The 15,042-nt window shown below is 45.8% G+C and overlaps 4 protein-coding genes across 4 annotated transcripts; 2 read left to right on the top strand and 2 right to left on the bottom strand. All coding sequences in view use genetic code 12, as the record gives it.

Moving 5' to 3' along the window:
- Nucleotides 1-128: 128 nt before the first annotated feature.
- Nucleotides 129-3,988, bottom strand: CXQ85_004135 (translation initiation factor 3 subunit; the record flags this gene model as incomplete). Its single annotated transcript, XM_025487765.1, has 2 exons — nucleotides 129-2,669; nucleotides 2,699-3,988. 2 exons carry the CDS (start codon nucleotides 3,986-3,988, stop codon nucleotides 129-131), a joined length of 3,831 nt encoding a protein of 1,276 aa, XP_025344781.1.
- Nucleotides 3,989-5,371: 1,383 nt separating this feature from the next.
- On the top strand, nucleotides 5,372-7,264 carry CXQ85_004136 (SCF ubiquitin ligase complex subunit; the record flags this gene model as incomplete). The annotated part of the gene is made up of 1 exon (XM_025487766.1): nucleotides 5,372-7,264. The coding sequence occupies one exon, from the start codon at nucleotides 5,372-5,374 to the stop codon at nucleotides 7,262-7,264; it is 1,893 nt and encodes a 630-aa protein (XP_025344782.1).
- A 563-nt stretch (nucleotides 7,265-7,827) lies between these two features.
- RPM2 (ribonuclease P) lies at nucleotides 7,828-11,580 on the top strand (the record flags this gene model as incomplete). The annotated part of the gene is made up of 1 exon (XM_025487767.1): nucleotides 7,828-11,580. The coding sequence occupies one exon, from the start codon at nucleotides 7,828-7,830 to the stop codon at nucleotides 11,578-11,580; it is 3,753 nt and encodes a 1,250-aa protein (XP_025344783.1).
- Nucleotides 11,581-11,692: 112 nt separating this feature from the next.
- MNN15 (putative alpha-1,3-mannosyltransferase) lies at nucleotides 11,693-13,939 on the bottom strand (the record flags this gene model as incomplete). Its single annotated transcript, XM_025487768.1, has 1 exon — nucleotides 11,693-13,939. The coding sequence occupies one exon, from the start codon at nucleotides 13,937-13,939 to the stop codon at nucleotides 11,693-11,695; it is 2,247 nt and encodes a 748-aa protein (XP_025344784.1).
- Nucleotides 13,940-15,042: the final 1,103 nt, after the last annotated feature.

Consider the following 15,042-nt stretch of genomic DNA (forward strand, 5'->3'; position numbering starts at 1 on the left):
ACAGAAATAAAAAAAAGTTATGCTAGGTTTGATAGGAACAGTGTAAAGACATCTATGCCATTGGATACTATAAACAGGATTCTAATTACAGGTAACTTTTTCATAAGTCAGAAGCTTTTCCTTCCAACCTAGTTCTTCTTCTTGTTCTTCTTCAGGCTCTTTTTGTTGCCTTCAATGAACTGCAAGATCTCGTCCACAGACTTCGAAGCGATGGAAGGATCAGAAACTGTAGGCTGGTTCTTCTTACCACCCTTGGTCTTCTGAGCTGGTTGTGGCTGTTGAACCTTAGGTTTGGCAGGAACCTTAGCTTTACCATTCTGCTGCTTTCTTTGTTCGGCAGCCTGGTGTTCATTGTAAGCCACATAGGTCTTGATCTGGGTAACGAAGTTCAGACACTCCTTGGCAAGAGCATCGTCTGGTCCCACAAGCTTGCTGAAGACATCACCGGCCTTTGCAAACTCGTCCTGTGCACCCTTGTAGTTGCCCAAGTGAACCAAAGAGATGGCGTAACGGTGTCTGATAAGAGCAGTGATATCAGAAACCTCACCGTTCAACTTCTCGGAAACCTCGATGGCATGGCCGAAAAGCTTGCTGGCCTCCTTAGAAAGCTTCATTTCTTGCAAAATAGCAGCAAAATTGGTCAAGGTGCTGACACCGTTAGGGTGGTTAGGACCGTAGATCTCTTCCCACAACTCGAGGGCACGAGCGTTAAGAGCGAAAGCGCTGGCATGGTCCTTGTTGAGACTGTCAAAGAAAGAAGCCTTGATGTACGAGTTGACGGTCTCGTAGCTGTCGGTACCGTGGATTCTCTCGTTCAAAATAATAGCCTTACGTGCTGCAATAGATGCTTCACCAGTCATATTTCTTTCAGCGTAGAACTGAGCCAAGGTGGAGTAAAGAGACGAAATCTCGCTGTTCACAGATCCGTAAATTTGCTGGTAGAAGGAAATCAACTCGGTCATGAGAGTAGTACCAACTTCGACGTCTCCCTTGTTGAGGTGGCTCTTGGCTGTTTCATAAACCTCATCAACCATAGAACATCTGTAGCTGGCGTCCTTGATAACAGGAACAATGTCCACGACATCGTCAGCAACAAAAACACTGGTACGCTGGACAGGAGCAGACACCTCAGCAGTCTTCTCTTGACGCTTGTGGCCCTTACCCTTACCCTTTCTTCTTGACTTGAAGTCAACAGAAGACACGTCAGTTTCAGTGGCAGCAGTCAGAGGTCTAGCTTCGAACTCCTCCTTGGTGAAGACGTATGGCTGTGCCTTCCATTGGATACCAACCTTGATGGCAATCTCTCTCATCAAGCTCAATGGCTTGATCTGGTCGGCCCAGTTGGAAGAAAGCGAGTATCTGAAACGAGAGAAGACTTCCTTCTCAACTGCCTTGATAACATCTTCTGGAGTGAGAGAAGTAAAGGCAGTTTCAGTCTTGGAGAACAATGGCTTGAGAGAAGCATCAATTTCGACCTCTGGAGTCTTGTTCACGCCCTGGCCCAACAAACAGTTGTGGAAGTGAGCGATGAAGTATGGCTTCAAAAGGAAAGGAACGTTCTTACCAAGTTTACGGATAACGTGCTTGGCAGATCTGACAATCATCTCTTGAACAGCGAGTTCTTGAAGAGCAACCATGTTTGCTCTGACAGGGACAAGCTTGGCAGTAGACTGTTTCTTTTCCTCTTCCTTCTCCTCTTCGTTCTTCTTCTTCTCTTCTTCCTCCTTCTTTTCCTCGTCAGTCTTGTTCTTCTCCTCCTCGGCCTTCTTGGCGATCTCAGCCTCGTTGGTCTTAATAGACTCTTCATTCTCCTTCTCGAACTGCTCAACTCTCTTAACCGACTCTTCAGTGATGTAGCCTAAGTATCTCATGTTGATACCCAAACGGTGCATGAGAGCAGTCAAGTGGGCACCATCGAATGGCACCAGGTTCTTGGTCACATCGTCCAAAAACTCTGGAATTAACTGCTTCTTGATGAAGGAGGACACTTCTCTGACGTCATCCTGGTCAGATTTCAGCTCGTCAACACCAGTGAAGGTGTCTGGGTTGAGAACAATCTGATCAACTGGAATAGCAACCTGAGGCTTCTCGTCACCCTCAAGCTTTCCTTCCTTGTCCAATCTCTCGGTTTCCACCTTGAACAAAGCAGCAGCCTTTCTCTTGTACCATTCCTCGACAGCATCGTGTCTCAAGGAAGCCTCCTTGTGAGGGTAAGAGGTTTCAGAACCGTCATAGTGAGCGTCCAAGAACTCAATATCCAATGGAGTCGTTCTGTACAAGTCGATAACGTACTTTCTGTGGTCAGTACCAACGATACACTTAGCATCCTTGGAAAGGGCAATCTCTTGCTCGGTGCTGGCGCCAGAAGCCAACTTGACGTTATGCGACTTCAAGTGGAAAGCTTCACCAATAGGCTTCAAAACGTTGTTAAACTCTTCAGAAGTATGGATGACATTGTTGTCGTGAGAGTAGCCCTGAACAATCTTGTCAATCAGTTCACCGTTCTCGTCAGTTTGGTCAGCAAACACACCAGGAACTGGAGCCTGACAGACAACTCTTTGGCCCAAATAGTCAACAATACAAGTAAGCAAGTTGCTGACGCCCTGAACATCAAGTCTGTTCAAAAGCTTGACGGTAGCCAAATCTTTACCGAAACAGTAACGAGCAGCCTCGTCACCTCCAGTGTTATCATGAGAACCGGTAGCATTGACACCGAAACTATAGAAATGTTGTTTCTCAAGAAGATATGGTCATCCTTGGCCTCGCCAGGATTCAAAGGAGGAATGTTGCCTCTAAGAATCTCCACAGCGGTGGAGGCAGAGATCTGACTGAACTCTTGGATGTACTTGTTGAGCAACTTCTCTCTAAGCAAACGCTCGCTGAAAGAGTCCTTGGAGAACTCCTTAATGCCCTGGTACTCCTCGTTCCAGTCCTTGACGTAATCAGCGCCGTCCACACCGTTGGAAATCACGGGAAGCTGGGAGCGGAAGTAGTCTGGAACAATGGAGTTCTTCACTTGAGTGTCGGTGACTGCCCATGGGTATGTAATGGAAGCCTGAGAAGGAATCAAGTAACTCTCAGCAAACTGAGAACCTTTAGAGATAGCTTGCTTGTTCTCCTCGATGGTGGCAGTGAACTTAGGCGACAAGGCGGCAACCAAGTTGTGGAAAATGTACTCACGGTGGAAAGCACCCTTTTCATTGATCTTCAACGATGGGTCAAAGTTGGCGTTGGACAAACGGTTGACAAAAAAGCCTGAAGCATGACAAGTGATGGAGAAAGTCTCGCTCTCTAAAGTAGTCAAAGTAAGGTAAAGCAAATCGCCCTTGGCCTTCTGGAGCTGTGGAACAGTCCACTGCGACAAAGTAAGAGACTTGACTGGAAGCTTCCAAGAGCTAAGAACAGAGTCTGCAGATGCAAACTTGACGATGTTGGTCTCTCTTGGCTCAATAAGCTTTTCCACAATAGCCTTGATATCAGCCTTCTCCTTTTCGGTGACCTCGGTAGTTTCAGGCTCATCGTCCTTCTTCTCTTCCTTCACTTCCTCCTTCTCTTCGTTCTTCTTCACTTCGCCCAAGCCCAAGCGGTTAAATTTCACGCTACCAGCGCCAATACCCTGCGAACGAGCAGCATGGTCGAAGAAGTTCATACCAATACTCTCTCTAAACCTAAGAAGGTGATCATACACCTCTTTCAAAGAGTAAGCTCTCTCACTCAACTGAAGCTCAAACTTGCCTGGAGCATTGAAAACCTCTTCCAACACCGCAAAATCATCAAACTCATCCGTCACATTCACCTCGCCATAAAACAAACTAAAGTTCGTCAATTGGCTCAACATAGAGCTTGCAGCCAAGGCTTCCTTGATGTCACTGACGGTGTCCTGCAAAGTATGGTGGGTTTCCACATACTCGATTTTCTGGCCCAACGAAGAGGGAAGTGCTATTCTGAGCACGACCTCTTGAGGCTCTGGCTGCGGCAGTTCGGCCATTTTTTTCGTAACTGGGGAGTTTTGTGGAGTTGGAGGTGGATGAAAAAAGCTGAAAATCTTTGGCTCTTACTATGCGCTGCAGGAACAGCCCAAAAATGGCTGCAAAATGTGTGGAGCTGTGGTTAAACGGAGGAGGGAGGGATGATGAGGGAAGTGGGATATTTTATTAAATTTTGGGGTGTTAAGAAGGTTATGTTAGTGCTTTTTGGGGTGATTTTCAGGGATTTTTGGTGGTGAACGGTGGATTCTTGCTGGTAGTTTCAGAGTCGAGCGAGCAGAGTCAAATCAGCAGGCTGCCGTGAAGAAGAGAATGACAGAAAGAAATATTTAAGGTTAAATTCTTGTGTATTTCTGGTTCCTGGAAGAATTTGAAGTAGTTGGTTTGGCTAAGGAGTTTTGTGGGCGTTGCTTTAGTTTGTGGTGTTGCTTAGGTGGACTGGTGAGAGGGAACGTCAAGAAGATAAAGGGTAGTTACATAGAGCGCTGGAAAGTGGTGGATATATTTTGTTTTGTTTCTTTTGGCTTATTTTGAGCTAAGGCTAATATCATAGGTTTCACGAACATAGCTACTCGGTGGTTTACTCTTCTTCTGCTGTTCCTGGGTCTCTTTCTCCCACCAGCACTTATAAACGCTCTGTTTAGAATTCCAAAGGGGAACATATCTTCTGTTATTTGATACGTCGGTTCTAGTTTTAATCCACTTCCACTTGAGCAAAACGAAGTTATCCTAATAAAAATTCAGTCGTTGATGATCTTAAATCGTTTCTTCAAACCCAAGCCTAACGAACGATTAACGCCCTTTATGGTACCCACTATAGCCTTCTTTAAAACTTCTCTTAATCTTATTCTCCCTTTCAATTTTGAATCTCTCTAACTGCCATAGCTCAACCGCTGGTTCTGTTCCATTTGGCCTTCACTGCCAATCCAAGAGGTATTCCTCGCCACCTACAAATTATAAATATTCCAAAAGCACTCTTTCGAACACAAAAAATCATAAACCCAAATCTGATGCTTTTTTGAAATTTTCTATTCCCTAACGTGCACTTTCCAGAGATGCCACTCTTCCCCATATGCCTGTTCCACCTATAAGTCCCCCACCAATTCCCCCAATCCCCAATTCACCCCTTTACTTCTTTTTTTTTTTTTTTTTTATTTTACCCACTATATTTACATTTCTTTCTTCTTAATAATCAACAATTACCACCCCCACTCCCTCCCTGCCTCTCTCGTCCCACCTTGACTCATGTCTTACTTTTTCGCAGCCTACCTACATCGCTATCTATCATCGCACAGTTTCCACCATACATTCAACCAAACAAGAACCACGCTTCTTTTTCAGTGGCAAACCCCCTGATTTCTGACAACCCCCCAGCACCCTCCATAATGTCAGACGCCTTGGGCAACTTCCACCTGGACCCCAATCCAGAGTCGCTACATCGACAGACGGTGCATATCAATGACCTTCCAGATGAAGTCTTGTTAGGTGTATTCGCCCACATGCATCCAGTGGAGCTTAAAGACCTTCGATTGGTGTGCCGCAAATGGAACCATGTTGTGAGTGACAAGTCGGCGTGGATCACGGCGTTTAATAACCGTTTTGGCACGGGGAATGTTTTTTCTTCGGTGACTGGGTCTCCCATGTGGCTTACTGAGTACTTGGGCAGAGTAGCTGTGTCACGGAAGTGGGCGAAAGGCAGGGCGTTTTCACACGCTTATGCTTTGGTGAATAACGAGTTTGGCATGCGGGTGCCGCCTCGTGTGTTTGTGGACTTTGCTCATGATAGGATCTTGACGTTTGCACGGTTCTCTGGTGCCATTTCCATGTGTACGCTATCCACGGGGCGTAACCAGGTGTTTTTCCCGGAAAATAGTGTTCTTTCAATGGGCATGGCTGCTGACTGTAACTGGTCCCATCTTTGTGTGGGTAAACCGAATGGTGAAGTGTTCGTGAAGAATCTTATTACTTCTTCCGCTACAGGCTCGGGAAAACAGTCTGTGGTGACACTTCAGGGCCCCACGGACGATCCGATTTTAACACTTAAAATGAACGATGTTTTTGAAAAGGTGAGAGAGAAAACAGAGATTATAGCAGGTACGAGAGGCGGCCTTTTGCTTCTCTGGAGCGCCACGACACTTTTGAGGACCATTTTTGTGAGCCAAACGTGTGGCGTTTTAGAGGTGGCTAGTGACTTTCGAGAGACTGTGGTTGTGGTGACAGAAGAGGAGATTGTCTCGTATGAACTCCCTTCTGGTGAAGAAATGCATAGAGTGGCCCATGGTATCACTATGGCTGGTGATACTGGCTTCTACATTGATCTCCCTGGCATGAACGTTGTGGTGCACAACGAGAGCACGATCAAGGTGTTCAATCTTTCTGAAAGAATCTATACGACTGAAGCTTCGGCTCCAGAGGGAGTGAACATTATTGGTGGAACATTACAACAAACACACCGCAAAACTAGACTTCCAGACATTGCAGGTGGTGATGGAAGACTTTTCGCTGTTATCTTTTCCGATGGTAGCGTATCCACGTTTAACATTCGTGATACAGGGAGCGATATTAAGTTTCTTACAAGAATCATGCTCCGTTACGATGCTCCTTACGGTATAAGGGAGTGGACCGTTGTGGCACTTACAAGCTCGATTCTCGCAATAGGTCTTCTTCCTAACTTTGTGCATTTTTATGACGCCCATCTGGGCGAATACCTTAGAGAAGGTGTCAAGGTTCTGCGAAAGCTTTTCCGTGAAGGTGAGCCACCGATTAGACACATTGAGTTTAGCCCGTCTGACTGTTCTGGAGTGATTGTAAGTGGCAGCGTTGCACAGTACTTCCGGTTTGGCAACGATCCGATTGCATTAAAGAAGAAACCCAATACTCCCCAATCAGCAGAAGGATCATCAAGACATGCAATGCATAGGCATATCAAGGACCAGTTGGAAGACTACGATACTCTTGAAGACACTCGCCGCAGAGCCGAGCTCATGGCGGACCGGTACAACGGAACAGAGCTCGATTCTGAGCTTGAAGAGCTACGAATGGCCATGGCGCTCAGTGCCAGTAGTGTTCCCGATACCAGCGAAGATGACGAACTTGAAAGAGCGTTGCTTCTTTCACGGGAAGACCTGGAGCCCGTTGCCACGCCTGTGGAAGGCTCTCTGCGGTCCCATGAGTTATTCAAACAGCCTGCCACAGGACATCCCGGAGAGCCAATAGAAGAAAGCGACGACGATGAAGTGCTTCGGCAAGTCATGGAGCTTCTGCTTACAGACCACTAAAAAGTTGTTTCCCCATCTTCCGATTTATATAGAATGGGTGTCCTCCCATTGGGTGGCCAAAGGCATTTTGCAGCCAAAAAGAGCACTACCAGCAGGAAGGAACCAGAGTCACGAATTTTTCGCACTAACGGTTTCCCATCCCGAACTCACCCATGACTCACATTTGAAACAACCAGTCGTAGACTGGTTGGCCTTCCAAATTGTTCCTTTCTCGGCCACCACTCCCATTTGAAATCCAACCCAGGTTTCATTGAATTCATCCCTTTTGCATCCTTTGGTCCTGGCATCCCTTGGACGGCTCTTTTTGCCGGTCGCACCCGGAACCGAAAAAATACGGAACACTAAAACTGTACGGCAGGAAAGAAAATAGACGATTTGCCGTTATTTGCGAGATCGTTCCATACAAGACTCATTATTTTTTTTTTTTTTGTGTGTCCTTTCCTTTCCTTTCCTTTTCTCTCCCTACTTCAACCCCATCTTCAAAGCCAACTTTCCATCTGGCACAAGCCTATTTCGTACAGGCAGTTTGCCTTTAGTTTCTTTTCACACACTGCTACTTCGTCATGGCTTTCAAGCTCAGAGAGCTGGGAAGAATCCAGTTTTTCCAGTCGTCGCTACCTTACTTGAACAATAATGCAGTTACCAAGTACAGCCGCCAACATACCAAGTACTGGCGTTCTGAAGACCCCCATCCGTCCAATCACAAGTTTCTTTCCATAGCAAATGGTCATTATGGCATATATTTCACGATTTTCAACCATGAGCTTAGGAGGGAAGAGAAGGCTGGCCTCCATGACCACGGCTCCCATGTCTTGTTGGTGTTTCCTTCCAGCTCGCTGCTGGCGCTCACGATTCCGTATTTCGTGATCAGCAAGGTCAAGGATGAGGTTTATAGCCATATCAACCATCTCAAGACCGTTTCAAGGGAGTTTTTATCGTCTTGGGCTCTTGTGAGACCAAAGAGTCTTCAACAACAGCATTGTTTCGTGAGACACTTCACCACGTCGGCGCCTGACTTGGCGGACCGTGAACCTTTGAAGTTGATTCCTTTGTCACAGCCTAAGATCGAGGAGCTTCCCCAGGAAAGTGCTCCGGAAGAACCGGCTTTCGAGGAATCCTTCCAGAAGACTCAAAGCGACAAGATCCTCCACATCTACAACACGCATACGTCTCCAGAAGACTTAGATATCATATACCCCTTATACCAGGCCCTCAAACGGAACGACATTGCTCTTCCTTCCATCCAGCTATACAACATCGTTCTTGAATCCATTTTATCCAGAGCTCTTGACAATGGGACCCCTTCGCTTAGCTCCATTGAATCGAGACTCACCAACCTACTCACGGTGTACCAGGACATTCTTTACCTTTGCTCCACGACATCCTTGAGGCCCGACAATTCCACTTATGATCTTGTTTTGAAGGGCATCTTCGAGGGATGCGTCGAAGCCGTCACCGCCGGTCGCTCGCCATCGGTCGCTCACCACATATACCAGGACTTTGAAACAAAAGCCCAAGAATTTGGCCAGGTGGGCACGAATCTATTCCTTTCGTTGAAGGATCACCAAAACCTTACATTATCCACCATCATGCCTAATTTGCTCTCTGCAATCACTAATTTCCCAACCTTATTAACCTCTGACCTCGTCAAGAGAGTTTTGGAGCACCGTGACCTCGTTTCCGGTGATGGTGCTTACTATGTTGGGTTGATTGATCTTTCAAAGCACTTTGCACCATTGGGAATGGAAAACCTGAGCAAAGAAGAAATCTACCAGTATCTCATCTCGGTTTTTGAAGACTACAAGGTGAACACCGAAACATGCCCTGAGCTTATGGCCTATGAGTATAATGTCTACTCGGCGCTCATTCTGGCTTTAATCGCGAATGGCAACTTGCTGTTGGCCACCAAGTTTTTGGATGACATCTTGGTTGACTACAAGTCGTCTTTAGAAGCATCGGCCAAGGATATTGCTATTGCGAAACCAAAGGTTTCTGCTCTTCTTTCGGTTTATCTTGAAGCCATCATGGCCGAAGGCTCAACCGTCTCATTATACAGATCATACCGTCTTTTGGAGAAGTTTAATGATGTTCCTTATCTTCCCGAGTTATCGATTCATGTCTACAATAAGCTCATCGGTCTTTTTATCAACGAATATTCCAAGCTTGAGTTACAAAGACGTGAAGTCACCGATGATAAGCTCGCAAAATCTCAAAAGTCTGTCTACGAAATCATTTGGAAGTTGTATGAGAAGGTTGCCATAAGGTCTGATTATCAAAACAACTTATACGATGCAACTATTTTCCCAAAGAAGTTTGTCAGCTGCAGAGAGTTTTTGTTGTCTTTGAGTATCGATCTTGGGGACCACAGCAAGGTGCTTCGCCTTTTGAAAGAGATTATTGCAAAGGACCATGCTGTCAGCGACTGGAATGTATCCAAAAAAATGGTTCTTTACCTCCTCAACGCAGCACATGCCCTGAACAACGAAGAATATGTCAATCTTTGTTGGACTATTTTGGAACAGCAGGCTGTCCATCATACGAGTCACTCGAATGTGTTGAATGGGTTTGTAAGTGAGCATTTGCCATACTTGATCCAGCTGGGTTCCGCTCAGACTTCTGACAGACTTATCAATTCTCCGATGGTGATGCGTGCATTTGCCAGTTTTAAGCTTGCGGATGATAACATCTATGGTTTGATGAACATTATGAACTATGTCATGAACCTCGCTCATTCAACTGCGCTTCCTTCAAGTATTAGACTTAGGATCTTGCAATACCAGGCATATCTTATCAAAGAATTCGAGGATACCGAGAACCACTACTTGCAGCTTTCAGAAGACCTTGAACTGTTCAAAGGTACTGTTAAGAGCTCTTTTACGCAGTTGGTTTCCTCGAATAATGACATTACGACTACAGACATCAGCGAGGCCTGTGATCTTCTCAATATTGAGGTTTCTACTATTGAGAGTTACAAGAACACTACCTTCTCTGCATTGGACTATTCAACTTTGCTTTCCATCAATTTTGATAAGGGTGTCCAGTGCTTCACAGAAGCTTTCGAGGGAGGTTTTAACTTCAATGCTCTTACCTGGAAAACCATCTTGAACAGAAACTTTGTGATGGGATCTTTGGTGAAGGATAAACGCATTAGCATTGACGCCTTTGTCAAGAGGCTTCTTTCTCTGTCCTTGGAAATCAACGAGAAGCACCTGTTGTTAAGCTCCCTTATTGCTTTCGAGCATGAGAAGGTGAACGTTGAAGTCTTTAAATCATTGCGCGAGACTGATGAAAGTCAGGCGCTCAATTCCGAAAGGGTATTGGACGCCTTTGCAGCATTTTGCAACTCAACGGATAATGCCTACTTCCTAAAGATGTTTGAAGATTCCTTCCCCGATCTTTTGGCAGGTTGCAATGGCAACAAATGGGTAGCAAAGTTTTTGGAGAAGCTCACAAGTCTCGGTAAGCTGAAAGAGGCCATCCAGTATTTGCCTAAAGAGCGGTTGTATTCGCTTGACGTGACAGTTAACGAGGATGTTAGCCTTCTTGCTTCCGTTCTCACCTGTCTTGTTACCAACAAAGATGATTCCAAAGTTACTGAGATCATGAAACATTACTTCTCCGATGAGAATGGTAAGAGGCTCTTGATGCAATCAGATCGGCTCTTGTCTATCTTTGTGAACTATTTCATTCAGCAGGGCAACTATGAGGTTGTCATTCAACGTTTTGAAAGCATGGCTAACAAATCACCAGAATTGGCCAAGGCCATTGGGTTTGCCAAGTTAATGGTGCAACTCTCTGGCACTCAACACACTTTCTACGCGAATGGCAAAGACAAAGATGCTGCCACGCTTGCATTGGAGCTCCTTTCAAGAGATCATCCTAAAGGTATGCGCCAGCTTCTTTCTCAGAATGAGAAGCTCGTGCTGACGACAAACACCCAGCGTGCTATCTTTGACAGCATGGTTCACCAATTAACAAGAGCATCGAACATGAGCCAGGGTAAGTATGCTCGGGCTGTGAGAGCCAAGTTTGAGGCAGCTGTCAAGCTCTGCAAAACCATGCGCTTGAGCGAACTATCTGTTTCAAGTTTGGTTGGTGTTATACGTCTTTTGGGTTCTATCAAGGCAAGGGATACGTTGAATATCTTGGTGAACAAATTTATCAACAGAGGCGAAACAGCTTCTATTGTGAACCTTTACTTCTTGCAAGTCAAAATCACCAGCGACCACGAGGCCAATCTTCTTAAGGAAGAGTTTGAAAAGGCCTTGGTGAAGGCCGGCGACACTATCAATTTGCTGAGTCTAGCACAAGCATAAACAATAGCATTTAGAAACGGAATGAGGAAATGAATATTTATTTTAATGCAACGATTACATGAATAATAAAAGGTAACAGGTAGATTAATATACAGTGGGAATTGAAAGCGTCTCATGAGTCTATACGTTGAATTTGGGAATCCGGGTCTTCCAGGTTATCTGAAGAAGTTTCCTCGTAGGTTGGATAGTCCTTAACAAGAGGCATTTCGAAGTCAAGGTTTCGTAAGCTTTTCAATCCGGTGATCCAGAATTTGCCTAAGAAATCGTAACGTGCTCTATCCTCTTCAGCAAACGAAAACACCGATCCAGAAGAATCGATCGAGCCAGAATTGTCGTAGTTTTCTATGGCATTGTAAGCGCAATAGTAATAGTCGGTGCAACAAGGGGACTTGATCCATCCTTTCTGAGGCTCGTAGCTGTCTATCTGTTGAACATCGTCCAATTGGTCAACGTCTTTTTTGCGGTTTTTCAGTTCAAGTCTATACTTGATTTCTTCGGCGAGGTCCACATGGCTTCCTCGTGAGCGTAAAGGAGGCAACCCTGGGGGTACGAGGGCATCTCGAATGCGGAGTGGGGCCTGATATAAGTCTTTGAGAATGTCTCTGTCGTTGAAGGTGGAAAAGGGGAACTTCTTCTCGTCCCTGCTGTACCCATTCTTTTTGCAGAAGGAGAAGCCTGAGTTGATCCATAGTATTCGTCCTGACGAAGACATATGGCCAGGATGGCTCAGACATACTTCTGAGGCAGCTGTAGCATTGTACATTTTCCGGATTGGATCCGAAGTGAATTCACCAACACTTGCAGCATCATATTTGCTCCAGGAGTATTGTTCATCTCCAACGATTGACATTGCCAACCAGTACATCTCTTTATCACCCCAAATCGAGGATTTCACCGGCTCTCCCCATAACGCAAGAGGAAGAAGAGCTAAATTGGCAGCATAATGCCTTTTGCGGTTAAACATAACGATACCGGCTTCTTGTGTGTGTCTCCAGCCTCTCATATAAGGAATATCCATGGTGAAATCTGTGACTGGCTTGATTCCCATAGCCAAATCGAATGAACTGTGGTCATGAGGCATGAGCTTTGAAAAGTAGTTGGTCTCGATCCAGTCATTGCTGTCTCGGAGCAGTCGGTCCTTAAAGAAGTATGTTCCTGTAGCCTTGTACTCTGGTGAATGGAACATGTCGTACGGAGCTTCTAGCGGTACGGCATCAGCATCAACCAAAACGACTTCTTCAAACGTATTGAACATGAGCGCCAATATTTTGTTGTTGTAACCCTTAAAGAAATGCTTGGCTAGTTTCTTCATTGGTGCTTCGATGTTGACAAAAGTGAGATGTTGGATAGGAAGCTCCGACCCATACTTCGCTGGATCGCCCAAATCAACATCTGGCAAAACGCTCTTCATAAGCGACTGGTCGGTAAACAGTTCACCTAGAAGCGTCTCAATTGGCGCTACGGCCGCTCCCTGGAGCAACCTTCGTGATTTCGTCAGGAGATCTCCTCTATAAACGATCTGAATTGGGAGCTTATTGTTTAGGCCCCGTAAAACCCTGATAAGACGAGCAATGTCTTTCGAGTAACGCGTCGCTGCCGATATAACAATACCCTTTCCCTTCATATTCTCATGGTAGTATTGGATAAGTGTATCGTCAGGCATGTATTTGCGGCATCCTGGGAACTGGTCGTCTACCGAAGCCCCATCGGGAGTCTCAAACCTCGGTAGTTGGTCATGGAAGAAAGGCGTGAGACGTCTGGCGAAGCCGCCTTGGAGATCCTTATCGGGTTCACTATCGCCAAAGAAGCAATGGCCATAACTTCTCACCACCGTCATAAGATCAGCCATTCTCACCTCAAGCGCCACGGTCTTATTCACCCTTTCCTGGAACCAGCCATTGACCTCGGTACGGTCCTTATCAGTGATTGTATCTGGATTCTCGACCTTATCTCTGTTTTTCTGCTTCTTGATCTTCTTATACGCCTCCTCGAAGTAGAGACCCTTGGCCACGGCGTGCTTATCGTAAGGCTCTTCATAGAGCGGCGGCAACTCCCAGTCAGGCTGCTTCTTCTCGAGAAACTTGAAAAACGTCGTACATTTTTCAGCCTGTGGTTTCTGAACAAACAGCCCCCAATCACCAACGTGCTTCTTAAACTCGTCCGTAAGCGAAAACCGGTACTTCGAATAATGGATCTCGTCCCGAACCTGGTAATCGTGAGCCTCGAAGCCCCGTACCGAGTAATCAACCGTAAAGTCCACCGGAAGCACATTGAAGTCCACAAAGTGGTAGCTGATCAACGTCACCATACAAAGCACCACCGCCACGCAAAGCCCCCTTCTATGGAGCCTGCCTGTCATGGCAAACAACAACTTCATTAATCAAAGAAAGTATTAGCCATTCGGCTTATCCAACGGTTATATAGGAAAAACGCAGGTCTCCCTGGTTTCGGCACAATACAGGCTGTGCTACGCTCGGTGTCTGTCGAGCGCCAACCGATATGCGCGACATCTTGTGTCAAGAGTTTAGCACCTGCATTGGTAGAGAAGAGATATGGCTAAGGGTTTGGAGGTTGAAGTGGATGGAGTGGGTGAAAATGTGTGAAAATTAGGGTTTTGGTGGTTTCGGGTGGTAGAGGTAGGGCGTACCTTTTTCACGGTTTTTGGTAAGTTTCTTAGCGTTCCTGGAGTCGCCTTGGCGCAACAGCGGTTAAATCAATGGAGGCTGTTCTGGTTAGAGAACGCGACATTTTGGTAGGGTCTGGTGAAGTGATGGGAAGAAGGGGAGGGGAGCTAGGGGTGGTGGCTAAGGAAAGTTATTGGATGGAATTGGTTTGAATGGAATTGGGTTTGGATGAAAAGGTTCTGGAGAATTGGGGTTTGCCTGGAAAGTGGTGGAGGAAGGTGGTTGGTGAATGGTATGGCCTGGTGGTTGCTCAATGTAGATACTGAAAGAAAGGAGAGTAAGGGGTTAGAGAATTTTGGTTCTTGAGGTTCAGATGGTCTATTTGTATCTGGTAGTTTGAACTCGTGGTTTATGTGTGTTGAGCTTGGGCTTTGGGGAAGTGGAGGTGGTGCTAGACGGTGTAAGTAGAGTGTAGTGAGTATTCAAAGGGTAGACATATGCCCGGGTGGTGGTTTAAACATGTGGAGAAAGAGCTAGTGTGGGTTTAGTTTATCCGACTCTAAAGTACAGAATTTGATCGAATTTGTTTGATTTTATGCCTTTTTCGGTAAAACGTGCTCAATGAACAGAGGTGTGTTCTGTCTAATATAGACAAGGCTAGAGAACAGGCTTCTGTAATGGCTGCGAAAAGTAGTTAGCACATCTAAGCCATCCACACAAACACGCCAGTAACTTGTTTTCGAATACAGTACCATAAAACCAACCAGGACCTTATTTTCACGTCATTTCCTTTTCCTCCCCTTCGTTTCCAATTCCTATAGCACTTCTTCTCTGTCTC

This window comes from Candidozyma haemuli (genome assembly GCF_002926055.2).
Source record: "Candidozyma haemuli strain B11899 chromosome Unknown F_2014730914, whole genome shotgun sequence".
Taxonomy (NCBI): domain Eukaryota; kingdom Fungi; phylum Ascomycota; class Pichiomycetes; order Serinales; family Metschnikowiaceae; genus Candidozyma; species Candidozyma haemuli.